This window comes from Monodelphis domestica, chromosome 3, assembly GCF_027887165.1.
Source record: "Monodelphis domestica isolate mMonDom1 chromosome 3, mMonDom1.pri, whole genome shotgun sequence".
Lineage (NCBI taxonomy): Eukaryota > Metazoa > Chordata > Mammalia > Didelphimorphia > Didelphidae > Monodelphis > Monodelphis domestica.
This window is the reverse complement of record NC_077229.1, coordinates 165368105-165384471: the sequence shown is the minus strand read 5'-3', so window position 1 is coordinate 165384471 and position 16367 is coordinate 165368105. Positions and strand designations below refer to the sequence as shown.

Genomic DNA, 16367 nt, shown 5'->3' with positions numbered 1-16367 from the left:
TCTAAGTAATTGGTTGGTCAAATAACAAATCATAGAAACAATGAATAATTATGCTTAAAATGATAAGATGAAACAACAAACCTGAATTTCTGAAATGTAGTTTAAGGAGTCTTGGAGGATAAAATAATGAAAATGCATGATAACAAAATAGCAAAGGAGGGGAGTAATTGAATGACTATACATTTTAAGATATTGGAAAGTCAACAAATAAACCCAAAATAAGAACAAAAATAAGACATTGAAAATTAGAGAAGAAACGGATAAACTGGAAATCCAAAAGACTAGAAAAATAATGACAACTCAAAGGTGGATCGTTGAAAAAGCTAACAAAATTAATAAAACTTTAATTAACTCAAATTTAGCTAAATCAAGTTTACTAAAAGTTTAGTATACAATAACTCAATAACATTAAAAAGAGGGAAGAAAATAAAATGAACAAAATATCAAGTGAAGAAGTCAAATCACAACCAGAAGAAACACAAAGTATTATCATAGCCTTCTATTTAAAAATGAATAACAGCTATCCAAAGTATAAGAATATCCTAAAAATACATGTAATGTCCTAAATGACTGAATACCAAATAGGGTTCTTAATCCAATCTTATAAAAGGAAATACAAATATATGTAAAATAATTTTTAAGCCAGACCAGAGTACAGGGGAGAGAACTCCCTCTGATTGATTCAGTGGACAATTCTAAAAAAATAGTTATGGATGCAGATAGGTGACTCAGTGGATTGAGAACCAAGCCTAGAAACAGGAAGTCTTGGATTCAAATGTGGCCTTATATACTTCTTAACTTTGTAACCCTGGGCAAGTCATTTGACCCTAATTGCATAACCCTTAACCACTTCTGCCTTGCGATAAATACACAGCATTGATTCTAAGACAGAAGATAAAGGTTAAAAAAAAAAAGAATAATTATTAGTGATAAAACAGACATTCTCAATAACTGAGAAAGAAAATAGTTTGTCTCCTTTAATATGAAAATGTTTTCTTATTAACTAAATTAGGGAATAATAAAGCAAAGCAGCACTATGAAACACAATCATTAATATAAATACAATTTAAAAAATAGTACTATCATTCTATAGCAGTTCATTCAAGTAAACATTCATTATGACTAGGTTGGTTTTGTACAGGCAATATAAGGATGATTCAACTTCAAGAAACAAACAACACTTAACTAGCTCTAAGTCCAGGGCAGGCATTCAATTTTTTTTTAACTTGACTTAAGTAGAAACCTGAATCTCTCAGTAGTTGCAGTTTATTTAGTCAAGAACCTTTTTCAATATACAACACTCATTTATTGTAAAAGTCCTTTAAAGTATAGGAATGCCATAGAAAGTATCTATCTAAAACTAAAAGCATGCATCAGATTCAGTGAGTTCATTATCCCAATAAATAACATGGGTAAAGAATGCATTTGTTCCCACTGTTAATTGTTAAATGCTAAGCAATGAGATGAGAGAAAGGAAATAAAGGCATGATAGGCAAAGAAATTAAATCAACCCTATTTAGTGATATCTTGGTTTACTTAGAACATCCTATGGAATCAAAAAAGATAGTAATTGAGGCAATACATTTAGCAAAATGATAGATTACAAAATAAACCCATAAATTTCATATAATTTTATATCATAACAAAAAATTAATGGACAATGTTAAGAAAAAAACATTCAAAATAAATGTAAAACGTACAAAGTATTTTGGGATTCGAGGGCTGGAACACAAAATATATGTATAGATTCTTTGGTAAAATGTTCTTTAAAGAATAAAAAACAGCTTAAATAACTGGGGGAATGTTTAGTGCTCATGGGTGACTTTTGTGGAAATAATTTAAAAAATGACAATTCTCAGGTAATTTACAGTTTTAATGCTATAACAATATAAATACCAAATTGATTCTTTTCAGAACTTGATAAAATAATAGATTTCTTAAAGATCTAAAGTGGCAAGGGAAATAATAGGGGGGAAAAATGTAGAAATGAAGGGGGAATAACATGTCCAGAAATACGTTACAAAGCAGCAGTCATCAAAACCATTTGGCATCTAATTTTCTTTTCAATAAGGTATTATTTTATTTTTCAGTTTCTGTTAGTTTAACTTGACTGTTTGCGAGCTGATGTTTATTCAGAAATTTTATGGAGACCTGATCATTTTCAATCTCACTTATATCCCAGCACTGCTGCTTGGCTTGAGTTTTTGCTATCTTATTGAAAAGAAAACTAGATTTGTCTTTAACTGACTGGCAAAAATCCACAATTGGCATGTAATCATCAATATTTATAATAAACCTATATTCATTACTTTCTAGGGGCTATTCTAATTCTGTCATGGGAACAGACCTATGTTATATTTATGTGTTCCTCTTGAGTTCCTTAACTAAAAAAATACTAAAATCAAAGAATCTATCCAGAAACTTTCTATTTTTATCCTCTCAAAAGGTGCATACATGTACAAGAAAACATGGAGTTGGTTATTCCCAGTTTATTTTTTATTTGGGTTTCAATTGTTCCTTTTGATATCCTTTTCTTGATGCTAAATGTTATTATAGGCTGCCAGATAACTATAATATTTTATTTTAGTGGGAGAAAATACTTTATGATTCTATTATCTTATTCAATATATTTATCATTTTTATTATGTTCAAAGGTTTACAGAATGCTTTAAATAAATTATATGACTTAATTCTCTTGTATTTTAAATATCATGATATTTAAAAATTGATAGAATATAGTGAATGTAATAAAACATGCAACAATTGTGTTTCTTCAGTTTCAGGATGATTATATTTACATTGCTATTTTTATAATAATACTCTGACATTAAAATATGACATGTTCATTATAAATACAAAATTTGATTTTTAAATTGCATATTACAAATGAGCATATATGAGAACTAATTTTTCTTATACCTATTCATATCATTTGAGAGGAAGATATTGAAAAAGATTTTTGTAAAAAGTATAAATTAATTGAGTAATTGAGTAGAGCTGTCATTTTAAAAGAAATCTTTGTCCTATAAAGTACCATTTTATGAATCTACTTAGTATCAATATTCTGCATGAAGTTGTCTTCATTAGTTTTTTTGTTTAAAATAGTTATTTTGTAATTAATATTCAGTTTTGCTTATAGAAATATCCTCTATAGTATTGCCACAATTGATATAGCATCATAATGTTATTTTCAGATTGTTACTCAATTTCTCTACTCTGCTATCTGATTCAGTTCAAGTCATGCTACAGTGCCTTGCTCTACCTCAGTGATTCTATGCCAATTCATTTCCCTTACCAAACCCAGCTTCTAACATTGTTTTTATAGCACTAAATCTCCTGTAATGTTTTGATAGAACTAATGATGTTGGTGGAAGATTCCTTTTAGTCATCATATATTAACATGTTTGATTCCCTTTGCATTTTAAAAACTATATTGATATTAGGAGAAATATTACTAACTCAATAGATTAACAAGGATTAAAAAATTAAATCCCTGACAGATTTTTACTTAAAGATACTGTATAATAACAGTTGACTTAAATATTAACATGTCTTTTAAGTGTTAGAGTTAGCTAAAATAAATGTAATGCAAAAAAAACTTTATACCAATCATCTAATTTCTTATGATAGAAACATTCTATAAATATATTTATTTTTAGGGAGACTTTTTACTCATTTTTCCTTTTTACATTATTTGGAATTGTATATATGATTGAAAGAGTTTATAAATAACAGTAGAACTCCTTTAAAATGCTGCTTTTGCATTTCATTATGTAACATTTTTTTGTTAAGGATATGATTTAATTTCAAGTGAATATGTATTTGTACCTGTTTAAAATAGCAAGCCATATTATAATGAGATTTTCCTTTCATGGTTTTAAACCTAATTTTCCTATAATTTGTATTGTTAATACATTGAATTATTGTAGTATTGACACTGAAAAGCTTACAGCACATGACTTTCCACAAAGAATAGATTCTTTGATATGGTTTTATGTGTAAGCAAACAGACCTCATCATACGAAAAGCAATAAGCCATTGACATATGACAATCTTGTCAGATTATCCTATATTTTATTTGAGTGTAGTATATTGATAAAATTTGTGGCTGACACAAATTGAATAGTTTTTTATTTCATTTTAATGTGAATCACATAGTCATGAGTTCATGCATAAACATGTAACTTTCAGACTTAGGTACTCTGAAAGGCCATGTTGCTTTTTCATAACCATAATTTGATTCCTCAAGGAGAACTTTTAGATTTCACAAGTATATTCTGACTATGCCAAATGACTATTGATAACTTTGTTACTACACTGATTACACTACTTTAGCAACTTGGAAAATAATGCATATATAGTTCTATTCCTCCCCAGTCTACATTTGGAAGATGTTAGGGAAAGGACTGTGCTATCGCTGAATTGTTTGAAATACTGTAGATAATGATTCACAAAATTGAGTTCAGGAGCAAATACTAGATCAGTTACTCTCCTTGATTTTGCCTAAACAACTTCTATTGCCTTCAGAAAATTTGCTGATATTTAGTTGAAGGCAGAACATGGCTCATTATATGCTCTTCAGAAGCTTAAGGTTGCTCAAAGATGTTAAAAAAAAAAAGGTTGCTCCTTTATGTGCTCCATAACTTTTAATAGTGACTTTTCTCAAAATCAGTTTGATGCATCATAGCTTAACAAAAAGAAGAAGGGCTAAAGGTCAACTGAGCTGCTTTTTGACTAACATTACAGGAATTGTGAAGCAGCAGATAGACAGCCATATCACAGATCCAGATCAACAGAACAACGGCCTGTCCTAGAGCGGACCACCTCCCGCTCCAGATCCACTGAACGTCCTGATACAAACCTCATGAGGTCGATGCCTTCATTAATGACTGGAAGATCTGCCCCTCCTTCACCTGCCTTATCGAGGTGAAAGACAAATCAATCAGACTAACCTCCCTTTTGCCCCTTCAACACACCATTTTATTTTCCCAGTGGCTAATTAATATCTCTTATCATCTTTGGCTGATCACCAGTAGCAATAGATACTAACCCCTTCAGTGTAAACACACTTTATATTCAGTGGATATAATAGTGTGTAGCTGCCATTGTAATTTGTTTATTAACTGTTCGACTACATTTGTTTTGTGATTTCTCATTTATCAGGAGTCCTGGGTAATTTCCCATATAAAGCACATCGTAACCATCATGTTCTTCTCCTACAGAATGAGAAATTGTTTGTGTTCATTAGACATCGCTTATGGAGTAGTCATCATAACATCAAATTAAACAAATTTTTAACTTTTCTTACACTGATACTAATTTTATGTATTAACTACTATTTTTCTGACTACATTTTAAATTGTTCACTGTTTTATTCTAAGTTGCTGAATTATTTTACAAATGAAATCTATTTCGTATGAGACTACACATCTGTTTGACAAAAAAAAGGGAAAGTTAGAATAAATTTGGAGACGGTTAGGAAGAAAAATAAAACATCACCACATTTTTGAGGTATAGAATTCTTCTTTCATCTAGTTTGGATGTTAATTTTGTAAAAGTAATTCCATTATCTTTGCTGTACTAGTTTGTGTGCATGTAAATGTGTATGTATACATATCAACACACAAATATATTAACATCTTGTGGTATTTAGATATTGGTCATTATTTTATTCTTTTCCTTTTAGATAGTGTTTTCTTGTTTTAATCAATAGCTAAAGCTCTTTAAATTAGTATTAATACAGGTATCATATGTACCAAATTCTTTTTAAAATTATTTTTCATGTTCGTTTAGTATGAGTATTAATGCTATGTATTTTTTCCAATATATGTTGTAGGTCTCATCCTCGTACTGGGTCTGTCCAAACAAGCCCATCAAGTACTCCAGTGGCAGGACGCAGGGGACGACAGCTCCCACAGCTCCCGCCAAAGGGGACTTTGGAGAGAAGTAAGTTTTATTTCAAATCATGTCATTTAGGAAATGCCATTGGATTCTGAGGTGAATAAAGATTTTCTTTACCCTTTTGCATTAATTTTTGAATGTTCATCATTAGTTATGTTTTTATTAGTAAGTAATGCATTATTTTTGGCAAAATATTTTTATTTATCATAGGTTTTCCTATTTAGATCATTTTGAAAAATGTTAATGAATCAAAAATATTAAAAAGACAAATATGGATAGTATTCTTAAGGTATGAGTTGAATGGTAGTTTTGCTGCTATGAATAAATTTTAATACTTGTTGTTACTTACAAGAAGTAACTAGTCAAATCAATTTTCATACAACTGCAAAGGACGGTTAGCTGATGCACAACTCTGGTGATCCTTCCCAAAACTGGAGTATCAGAAAAAGGTAATAATTAACATTAGAATAAAATGCATGTTGTACTGATATTTTAATGATATCATATTTTGGCATTAGAACATTTTAATGATATCATATTTGGCATAAGAATATTTATACACACACACACATATATATAGTACCCACATACAGTGAATTCTTTTTTAAAAGACATTTTTGGAAATAGAATATAATAATAAAACATCTTTACTTATTTATGTCATTAAATAATTTGGGAATCTTTAATTGTTTAGTGGATATGACTTGCAAAATATATTGAAATGCCCATATATTTTTTTCCTTTTGAGAAGATACATACTGTGCCTCTATATATTTCTGTTGTTTTTAACCCCTGTGCTTTGGTTCCCTTTTTTGTTTTGTTTTTGTTTTATTTTCCCTAGACAATGGAGACAAGGAGATAGAACCTTATGAAGGTCTGTACATAAAGGAGGGTTTGTTTTGTGCTGAAAGCCTTTTTGGGGGGCTGTGTAAGCAAAAATAAACCCAACTGCAATTGATGTTCCTTCATTGTATAGATTTTTATTAGTTTAGTAAAATTATTTTTTTGGCTTATAGTCAAGTATTTTTCATTTTTACTAATACTAACAGGGTAAAATGTGTTTTCTGTAATAAATTTTACATTGATTGAGAATCCCACACTTAGAATAAGACTTTAACAAAAGATATCAATTGCAGTCTGTGTTTATGTCATTGAGGGTCTATATTTTCTTCAAATGTATCTGTCATCAATATTTGATTTAGTATTTATGACACTATTTCAGTTACCAAACTTGGATTTAAAAACAAAACTTAAAAAAATTACCTTAGCATATGTTTTCTGCATCATTTTTAATGATGCACATAAATGCCTAGCAATTATAGAACAGCTAAATTTATGTGAATATTTTATCAATATTGTATTATAATATGAAAAAGATAGACTTGTTAGAAATGAGTGAAGTGAGATTTATTTATATAAATAGTATCATCTTGATGTTTTACATCTTAGGAAATAAAAGTATCTAACTAGTTAGTTAAAGAAAGACTAAAGATATCGTTTTACTTAAGAACACGTCTTGAAAGGAGATTACAGGTCTTTGAAAACAGGTGTTACAAGTGATTGAAAAGTGCCACTCGAAGGAATAATTTTACTAAGGGAATATTTTTAGGATTTTCAATTTTACCTTGACAACTTATAAAAACATGTATAATTGTAAATATGAGTATATTGTGTCCATAAAACCATTTATGTACTAGTTTATAATTTTTTGTGATTAAATGATTTTTTAATGGTTACTTCTAAGTAGATCCTATGGCTATTAATGTCAGTTTTTTGTAGTTAGTGGTCTGATATTAAATATGGTCATTATTTTTTAACAAAAATAAGTTGCACACAAATGAGATATGGTCTGATATGTGATATGTTTGAAATCAGTGGTTTTGGATTCAAATATTCAATTTGCTACCTATATGACTTTGGGTAATTCTGCTGAATTTTCTATACCCATCTTATCTGTAAAGTAAAGGTGATGTTCAAAATGCCTTTAAGTATAAAATATAATTCCTGTGGATCTAAAAGTAAAAACTTTTAAAAAGTCCTTTCTGGGGGTAGCTAGATGGCTTAGTGGATTTAGATCCAGACCTTGAGGTAGGAGGTTCTGGATTCAAATTTGGCTTTAGACAGTTTCTAGCAATGTGACCTTGGTCACATCACCTAATCCCTATTGCCTAGCTCTTAGCATTCTTCTTTTTTGGAACCAATACACAGTATTTTGTGTAGGGTGGAGCTAGATGGAGATAGAGTGCTGGACCTGAAGTGAGGAAGACTCATCTTCCTAGGTTCAAATCTCTTCCCAGACATTTACTAGCATTAAGACCCTGGGCAAGTTACTTAACCCTGTTTACTGAGAGCGAAATGGCAAAGCACATCAGTATCTTTGCCAAGAAAACCCAAAATTGGGTCACAAAGAACTGTACATGACTGAAATGACTCAACAAAAAAACAAATTTGGTTTTGATTACAGTGGTATATTATTAGGGAGATGAGTTCAAATCTGATCTCCAACATTCATTAGAAGTTTGATTCCTGGAAAGTCACTTAACCTCTATTTGCTTCAGTTTCCTCATCTATAAAATGGGGATGATAATAGCACTTTACCTCCCTGGGGTGTTGTGAGGATAAAGTGAGATAATAATTGAAAAACAGTTAACACTATACTGGCAAATAGTGCTACCTATACAAAGTTGGTAATCATCATCATCATCACCATCACCACCACCATCATCATCATCATTATCATGTAGAAAAACATCTCCTTTTCATTGCACTTTATCATAGAGGTTTACTTTTGTACTAGCAGGGGATCAGGAACCAAACCTTGACAGATCTTTGAGAGGGAGGAAACAGATAAATAGAAGCACTACTTCCTCTCCCAGGCAGAGCTGTCCAAGAGAAAGTGAAGTTGGATCCCCTTTAATCTCTGGTTTCTCTTTCCTTCCCTGGATGAATATTATCTTGACCCCCTTAGTACATTTGAAGAATGAGATGTTCAGTTCTTCTGTAACTTATAAAATCTATTTATTGTTTAGAGATTCAGGAATGATAAGTTTAGGGAAGAGGGAAAAAAGGAAATCCCTATTTCTATTTTCAACCTAAATTTCCTTCAGGAATAGAGGGCTCAGGTCTGGGGACCTGAGTCCCTGAAGATCATTGTGGAGTCAGGCTAGTATAATTTCCTAATATAAAGATACAGCTTTTGAAGACATCGATGGAAATCTTCTGGGTGGATAGTATAATATTTAAAGGGAAAATGTGTTGGGGATCAAAGAACAGGGGATATGGAAGATTTTGTAACAGGAATGGTAGAGTGGAAGAGACAGAGGGAATATGACTGCCCATGAGGTAAAAGGAGAGAGAGGCCCCCTACCAAAAGGCTATTTTTGAAAAATGGAGTTCCCAAGAAATGGGCCAAATAAGATAGCTGGAGGGGATGTCTTCTCTATGGAATGATGTTGAAGATACCCCAGAGCAGGTAAGCACGAGCTCTCCTGAGGGACAAGCCTCACCCCCAGACCAAGGCCACCCAGCAGGAGTCCAATAAGGACTATTTACAGTTGAATGGCTGTCCTGAGGTTCAGCTCCCTCTATGTCACCTGAAATGATAGTCCTCTTATCTGATTACTGTTATTTAAATAAAGATCAATTTTAATAACCAGTTTGGATTGGAGAGGTATCAGGGAAGAGGGAATTGGGATTTCCCTAGATGAGGTTTGAGTCTCTCTCAGATTTGGAGTGGAGGCCAGGCCTCACAGGCCAGTGAAGGATTTCTTTTATTCCTATCTGTGCTAATCTGTGCTAGCTTTCTTAAGTTCAAAGTCTTATCAATAGTCTCTTGTCTTCCCCAAAGGGAAAATGTCTCTATACACCACTTTTGAGGAAAGATGGCTAATCTGAGTTCTTCAGATCAATGAGGGATCACAAAAGGTTAAGTTCAGTGAGATGATCTCCCTTTCAGTTCAGAAGGGATAAGAACTCCTTTTTCAACTGTTCATCTGCTTTTCTTGATGGGGATTCTAGTCCCATCCCCCATTGCCAGCCAAAGTTCCATTTCCTTGCTGCATGAGGTTTCCTTCTAAATGAAGTCCTTGCTGTGAAGTCTGTACCTCTCTCATCCACATTTTGAAATCTGATATTCAGTTGTATTCTAATGGGATTTCCCTATATATTATACATCTATGAAATATAATTTAAATTATTATGAAATATCCTAGGGGATCAATTACACTCAAAAAGATTATAACATAAAGAATGAATTTCATTATCTATATACTAGTGATATTTTTGTAGAAATAATTAATTTCGAATTGAATGGGAACAAATTTTAATAGCATATCATTAGTGGGTAAACAATTTTTATTTCCATAGAGGTATTCCTAATATACTTGAGACTCATTACACTTCAAGTTACAAATCTAAATAATTTCATAATAGGAAAAATTCTTTCGTGAAAAAGTTCATTTTAAGGTAAATTTTATTTCTATGGTTCCCCAAAACCCCTAGATGGAATGTTCTCAGTCATTTATCCTTGCATGCCCATTTGAAAAAGCACTTTTCTGAGTTCCTTCAAGTAATTACAGTTATACTACATTGCTCTAATATTAGATATATATGAGAATAATGTAGACAACTAGAGTCATAAATTATTTCCTAAAATGGAGGAGTAAAAAGAAGACTCTTTCATCAATACCATTTTCTGTCTCCATTCATGAAACAGACTAATTGAGGTAGGAGAAAGCCCTGAGTAAAAATAATTTTTTAAAGCTTGTACTCTGTTGTCAGTAAAATAAAAAAGGACTTCTCCTCTGCCCACACAAAAACTAAGTTTTCTTGGGAAATAGTTGCTACTATTTTGTCCCTTTGTGCAGGTCTACCTATTCATAACACATTCCTGCCTTTAAAATGAAATTAGAATATGAACTAATTTATTCTGTTTCAGAATAAACATTACCAGTATACACCCAAATTGTGAGTTAATAGAAAATTAAAAAGGTAACTATGAACTTCTATTCCATGATATTGAATAGCTGTATATCACCTCAAGATATTCAGTGTTTAAAAATATAATCTCATTTATTCCTACTATGGTTTTGTAGGGTAAGTAATGCTGGTTTTATTATTCTCTTTTTATATATGATAAAACCATAGCTTCGAGTAGGTAAGAAATTTGTCAAACAACAATGTCATAGAATGAGAAAGCAAATCTTTGACCTCTGCATCCAGAATCCTTTTTGCTACACCACACTCCTTGGTAATAAAGAGTTTTTTTCTTTGTTTGTTTGCTTTTTTGACCCAAATGAAATAATCACTTCACTCAAGGAGCTTACAATCCATAGTGAAAACGAAGAATGCATAGAAATGTAAATGCCAGTATATAAAGTTAAATAAACTAATTTCAGGAAGGAAAAAATAATAACAGAGATCATCACTGTCCTAAGTACAGAAAGTACCTTAAATTTTAATAAATGTATTGTGCCTCATATTTAGAAATTTTGAAAGATCAGTGCACAATTTTTTGTAGAACATAAGTTCTTGGAAGGCACAAATTGTTTCATTTTTTATTTATGCCTCCAGTAGTACAGTGCCTAGCACAAAGTAAGTGCTTAATAAATGTTGAATTAATTTCAGTTTATTCAATATCAGTACTCCTGCTAACATGTTACACTGTCTCCTTTCCCATCTCAAGTCTTTTCTTAACTTTTTCATAAAAGCTCTATTCAAATCATTTAGGCCTTCCTTTTGTTCTTAAATATCTTGGGCAATCTATCATTTCTCATTCTACATATATGATTCAGTTAAACTCAAATTCATCAAACATTTTTAAGTACTCATTATGTACCAATGTAGAGACAACATGAAATAGCCCCTGCCCTCAAGAAACTTACAATTCATGAGATTGTAAGGAAGATAAAGATATGCATAATTAATAAAATGTCATTATGTAAAGTTTTCAAAGATCATTTCAAGAGGGAAAGTATATCAACAACTGAGGTCATAAATAGCCTTATGTAGGAGTTGACAAATCTTAAATTTCTAATTAATTTCTAATTAATAACTTATACTGAAATAAAATAATGTCCCTCAGTTAAAGTTCAATGGGACATTAATTTTTTAATTTATGATAATTCAGCCCTAAAAATTTCATTCTCACTGAGTAATTTACCATTTGAAAGTAACACTATAACTAGAATTTAAAATCTTATGAGTTAAAATTCAATAACTTGTACACAAGGGAAAGGCCAGTTAAATTTGAATGAATCACTGAGTCAGTAAACATTTATGAAGCACCTATTATGTAAAAGGCTTTTACTGAGCTTAGCACTGGGGTCAGAAAGAAAGAGGAAGGGAATTACTACTCTCAAGGAGCTCACAGCCTAAGGGGGGGAAACAATATGCCCAGCCTTCATGTCCAAACAACATTTGTTACAAGATAAACTGTAAATAATTAACAGAGACGGTGTTATAATTTGGGAAAGGATTCCTTTAGAAGAAAGAATTTTTAGCAGGGACTTGGAGAAAACCCGGAAAACCAGGAGGGAGAAATAGAAGGCAAAAGCATTCTAGCCATGAGGGACAGCCACAGAAAATCACCATAGTTGAGAGTTGGAGTTTCTTATTTGAGGAATAGCCAGGAGACCACTATCACAATATCTCACAAAGTATGAAGACTAGGAGTCTGTAATGTATAAGACTGGTAGTGTGGAAGGGGCAGGATATGAAGAGCTTTTATGAAAAATAGAGGATTTTATACTTGCACCTAGAGATGGTAGGGAGTCACTGGCATTTGCTGAGGGATGTGGGAGAGGAGTAGAATGATATGACCAAATGTACTTTAGGAAGATTATTTTGACAGCTGAATAGACGACAAAGTGGAATGAGGAGAGATTTATGGCAATTAGAACAACTAGCAGACTCCTGCAGGAGTCCAGGTATGAAGTAATAATGTCCTGTATGGATAATGGCACTGTCAGGAGAAAAAATGTCAAGAAACTAAAACTGATAGTCCTTGGCAACAATTAGATTATTAGGAGTGTGTATGAGGAAGGTGGTGAGAGTAAGGAGGCAAGGATGAGGAAGGTTATGCTGGGTTAGCCCAAGGATCCTTTCCCCCAGGATTTAGATTCACATATCCAGGAGTAATTTACTTGAGGGTTGGTAGTGGTCAATGGGGTGAACCCAGCAAAGTAAGGTCAAATAATTATTCATCATATGTGCAATTAGCTACTTTCTGTATTACCATTATTTGTTCAAATAATTTGGATATTATTAATTAAATTCTTCTTTCATTTTGATGAGGATTTTGACTTCTGTTGTTTCAATAACTGAATATAGAGACTTCTTTCTCCATCCCCTCTCAGTTATTTCAGAAATCATGTTCTTTATAAGGCACTTAAAGTGTGCTTATTCAATTCTTGTTAGAATGAGGCTGAGGTGTTTAAAGTTGTAGAAAGCATATAATTGCTTTTTTGTATGACTGGTCAAACAAGCATTTATAAAGTGATTGTGTTAAATTGTGCTAAAAGCACTGTGTTAAATTCTGGCAACACAAAGAAAGCAAAAAGCAAACAAATGCATTTCTTTCATTCATTTCCCATTTTTGATTCTCAATTACTTATTTAAATGCACCACAGAAGCCTCATTCTTCTAAATATAAGCATTTCTTATGATGTAAAACAAAATTGGTAAGCACTAGATAAACATGATGCAAGTGCCAAGTAACCAAACACATTAACAGGTTGTACCAAAAGTTTCAGTGCAGTTTTAAGCTCTTAAAGTTTAACTACACTAAGACATTTGGAATATCCTGTGTTTTAATAGTCAAATTAGTTGATAAACATTATTATGTTTCTCCCAGGGGCCAAGCAGTCAAATCACCAAACATTTGTTAAGTATCTACTGTGTGCCAGAGATTGTGTTAATTACTGGGAATACAACAAAAGGCACAAAAATCCCATTATTAAAGAGCTTACAAATTAATGAAAGAGAAAACAGGCAAATATTATCTATAAACAAGATATTTTGGATATACTATATACAACTATGTACAAGATAAATTAGATATAACATAAGGAAGATTCTAGCATTAGGGGAATAAGGAAAAGCTTTTTACAAACAGTAGAGGTTTTAAACTTTGTTTGTTTTTATATTAAAATACACAATAAAATCCCCTTCCTTCCTCTTCTTCCCACTAAAGAAAGCATTGTTTGACAAAAGATGTGTGTGTATATACAAATATAAAACTATATTCCACTTATTTCTATTTATCATTTCTTTCGATACAGATAGAAATATATAAGTCATTTCCTAAGCAATACTTCTTTTGCTGTATATAATGTACTTTTGATACTCCTCATTTCATTCTTCATAATTGGAACTGAAGGAAGTGAGGGAAACCAGAATATGAAGATGAGGGCAAACATTCCAGACAGGTACAGCTTATGATACTGGGCAGAATTTTGGAATGTTTGTGTGAACTAAAATAAGATGATCAGGGTAACAGGTTCACAAAATACTTGAAAGGATCAGAGTGTCAGAAAACTGGAAAGAGAACAAAGTATAAAGAGCTGTTATTATTAGTGATTATTATTAATAATATATCAAACAAGGCGTCTTATTATTATCTTAGACTCAATATGTTCAAAATTAAACAGTTAATATTTCTGTAGCAATTACAATGTGCCAAGTATTTTACTAGATACCTTTAAAATTATCATCTCATTTGATTCTTACTCTAACTCTGGTAGGTAGGTGCATTATCATCCCAATTTATATATGAGGAATGATACTACACAGAATTTTGGAATATTTGTGTGAATAAAAATAAGATGATCAGGGTAACGGGTTCAAAAAGTACTTGAAAGGAACAGGATGTCAGAAAACTGGAAAGAGAACAAAGTATAAAGAGCTTGAGAAGCCAAACAAGATTTTATGGTTAATCTTGGAGTTAGGGAATTAAATGGTTAGGTGACATGGTTTCATGCATTTTCAGAAGATGACAGCAGAATGGAAGATGGACTAGAATGAAAGGCTACTAAAGACAGGTAGACTAACCTGTGAACTGTTCCAGTAATTTGTCAGGTGATGAGGCTCTGTATCATGATGGTAGCAGTATGACAGTACAGAAAATGACTTAAAGAAGAAATGTTATGAAGGTCGAATTGACAGGACTTTGGTAGCTGATTGAATTTAGGAAATGAGAGAGAATGATGAGTCAAAGATGGATACATAGGTTGTAAGCTGAGGTACCTATAAGAATGATCATACCCTTACTGTAATAGGGAAGTTAAGAAGAGGAAAAAGTAGTGCAAGAAAGGAAATCATTTTAATTTTGGAAATATTGAGTCTAAGATAATGATAAGACACCTAGTTTGATATATGATCAATAATAATGCCTAATAACAACAGCTAATATTTCAGTAGCAATTACTATGTGCCAACTATTGTACTAAATAACTTTAAAATATACTGTTTGTTTCCATTTTGCTTTAACTTTATGTTCTTCATTACAAATAGATATCCAAATTACAAATCTACAATACTAATGTGTACTTAATTATATGGGAAATCCAAATCAGCATTTTCATTTGCTTTTAATATAGCAATTAGTTTTGTTTCATATTTCCAGTTGCAAGTTATTTTGAAACTCAATTTTTTTTTAAAAATTGGGAATTTAAAGAGACTTAATATATTTAAGGAGTGCTGGTATATTTGTGAGTAAATGAAACCAGCTGAAAAGCCTAGAACAGTACATTGTTCTTTTTCCTTGTTCTGGCCATCAACCACCTGCCTGTTGATGAATATAAATATTCCATTTTTGAAACAATAATACTCCCCTTTATCTGCTTCATATAAGAATTTTGTGATGTTAAATGAAGATTTGTAATGCCTTGTGTTTACCTCAAAGAAAATAAAGATAGATTTCTTTCTACTAGGGTTTTATGTGTGTGTGTGTATGTGTGTGTGTGTTCAAGTAACTACATGTATGTTTTCTGTCATTCTTTATTTTCACTAATGTGAATTCAGAACTTAATGAAGAAAACAAGAATGTAGAAGAGCAGGGTGCAAAAAAGCAAGGAGAAGCAGTCAAGGCAGGTCTGTTTGACTATTATTTAAATGAGTGCTTTAGCTCTGTTTTAACCCAATTTCAAACAAGAGTTTCCACTCAAGATTTAAAAACAGTAAAAATTCAACAATAACCTGTTACTTTTCCAAATAAAATTAGATAAAACTAGTTCTGTAATTAATAATCTTTCCATATTAGCTACTCGAAGTAAATTATCATATTTAATTAACCTGAATTATATAGCATTTTCCTTCATTTTTATCCCAAATTGACATTAATTTACATGCTTCAATATTTCAGTGTGTCTAATCAGTGTAGGTATTACATTGCTTTTCAGATTGTGAACTATATATCCTTGTGTGATTTTTATGCCTATCCTCTCATAAATCCTCAAAAGAAGATATAT

At 31.6% G+C, this 16367-nt stretch overlaps 1 protein-coding gene across 38 annotated transcripts in view; it reads left to right on the top strand.

Moving 5' to 3' along the window:
- Nucleotides 1-16367, top strand: part of RIMS2 (regulating synaptic membrane exocytosis 2) — an 821462-nt gene that overhangs the window by 562759 nt on the left and 242336 nt on the right. For 19 of the 38 annotated variants that reach the window (XM_007488199.2, XM_056823232.1, XM_007488200.2 and 16 more), the window contains 2 exons: nt 4747-4926; nt 5837-5946. In XM_007488199.2, coding sequence (XP_007488261.1) covers nt 4747-4926; nt 5837-5946 — 290 coding nt within the window. Of the gene's footprint in view, nt 1-4746; nt 4927-5836; nt 5947-6742; nt 6776-16367 lie in introns of all 38 variants that reach the window. The other 19 variants (XM_056823206.1, XM_056823209.1, XM_056823211.1 and 16 more) reach the window with 3 other exon arrangements.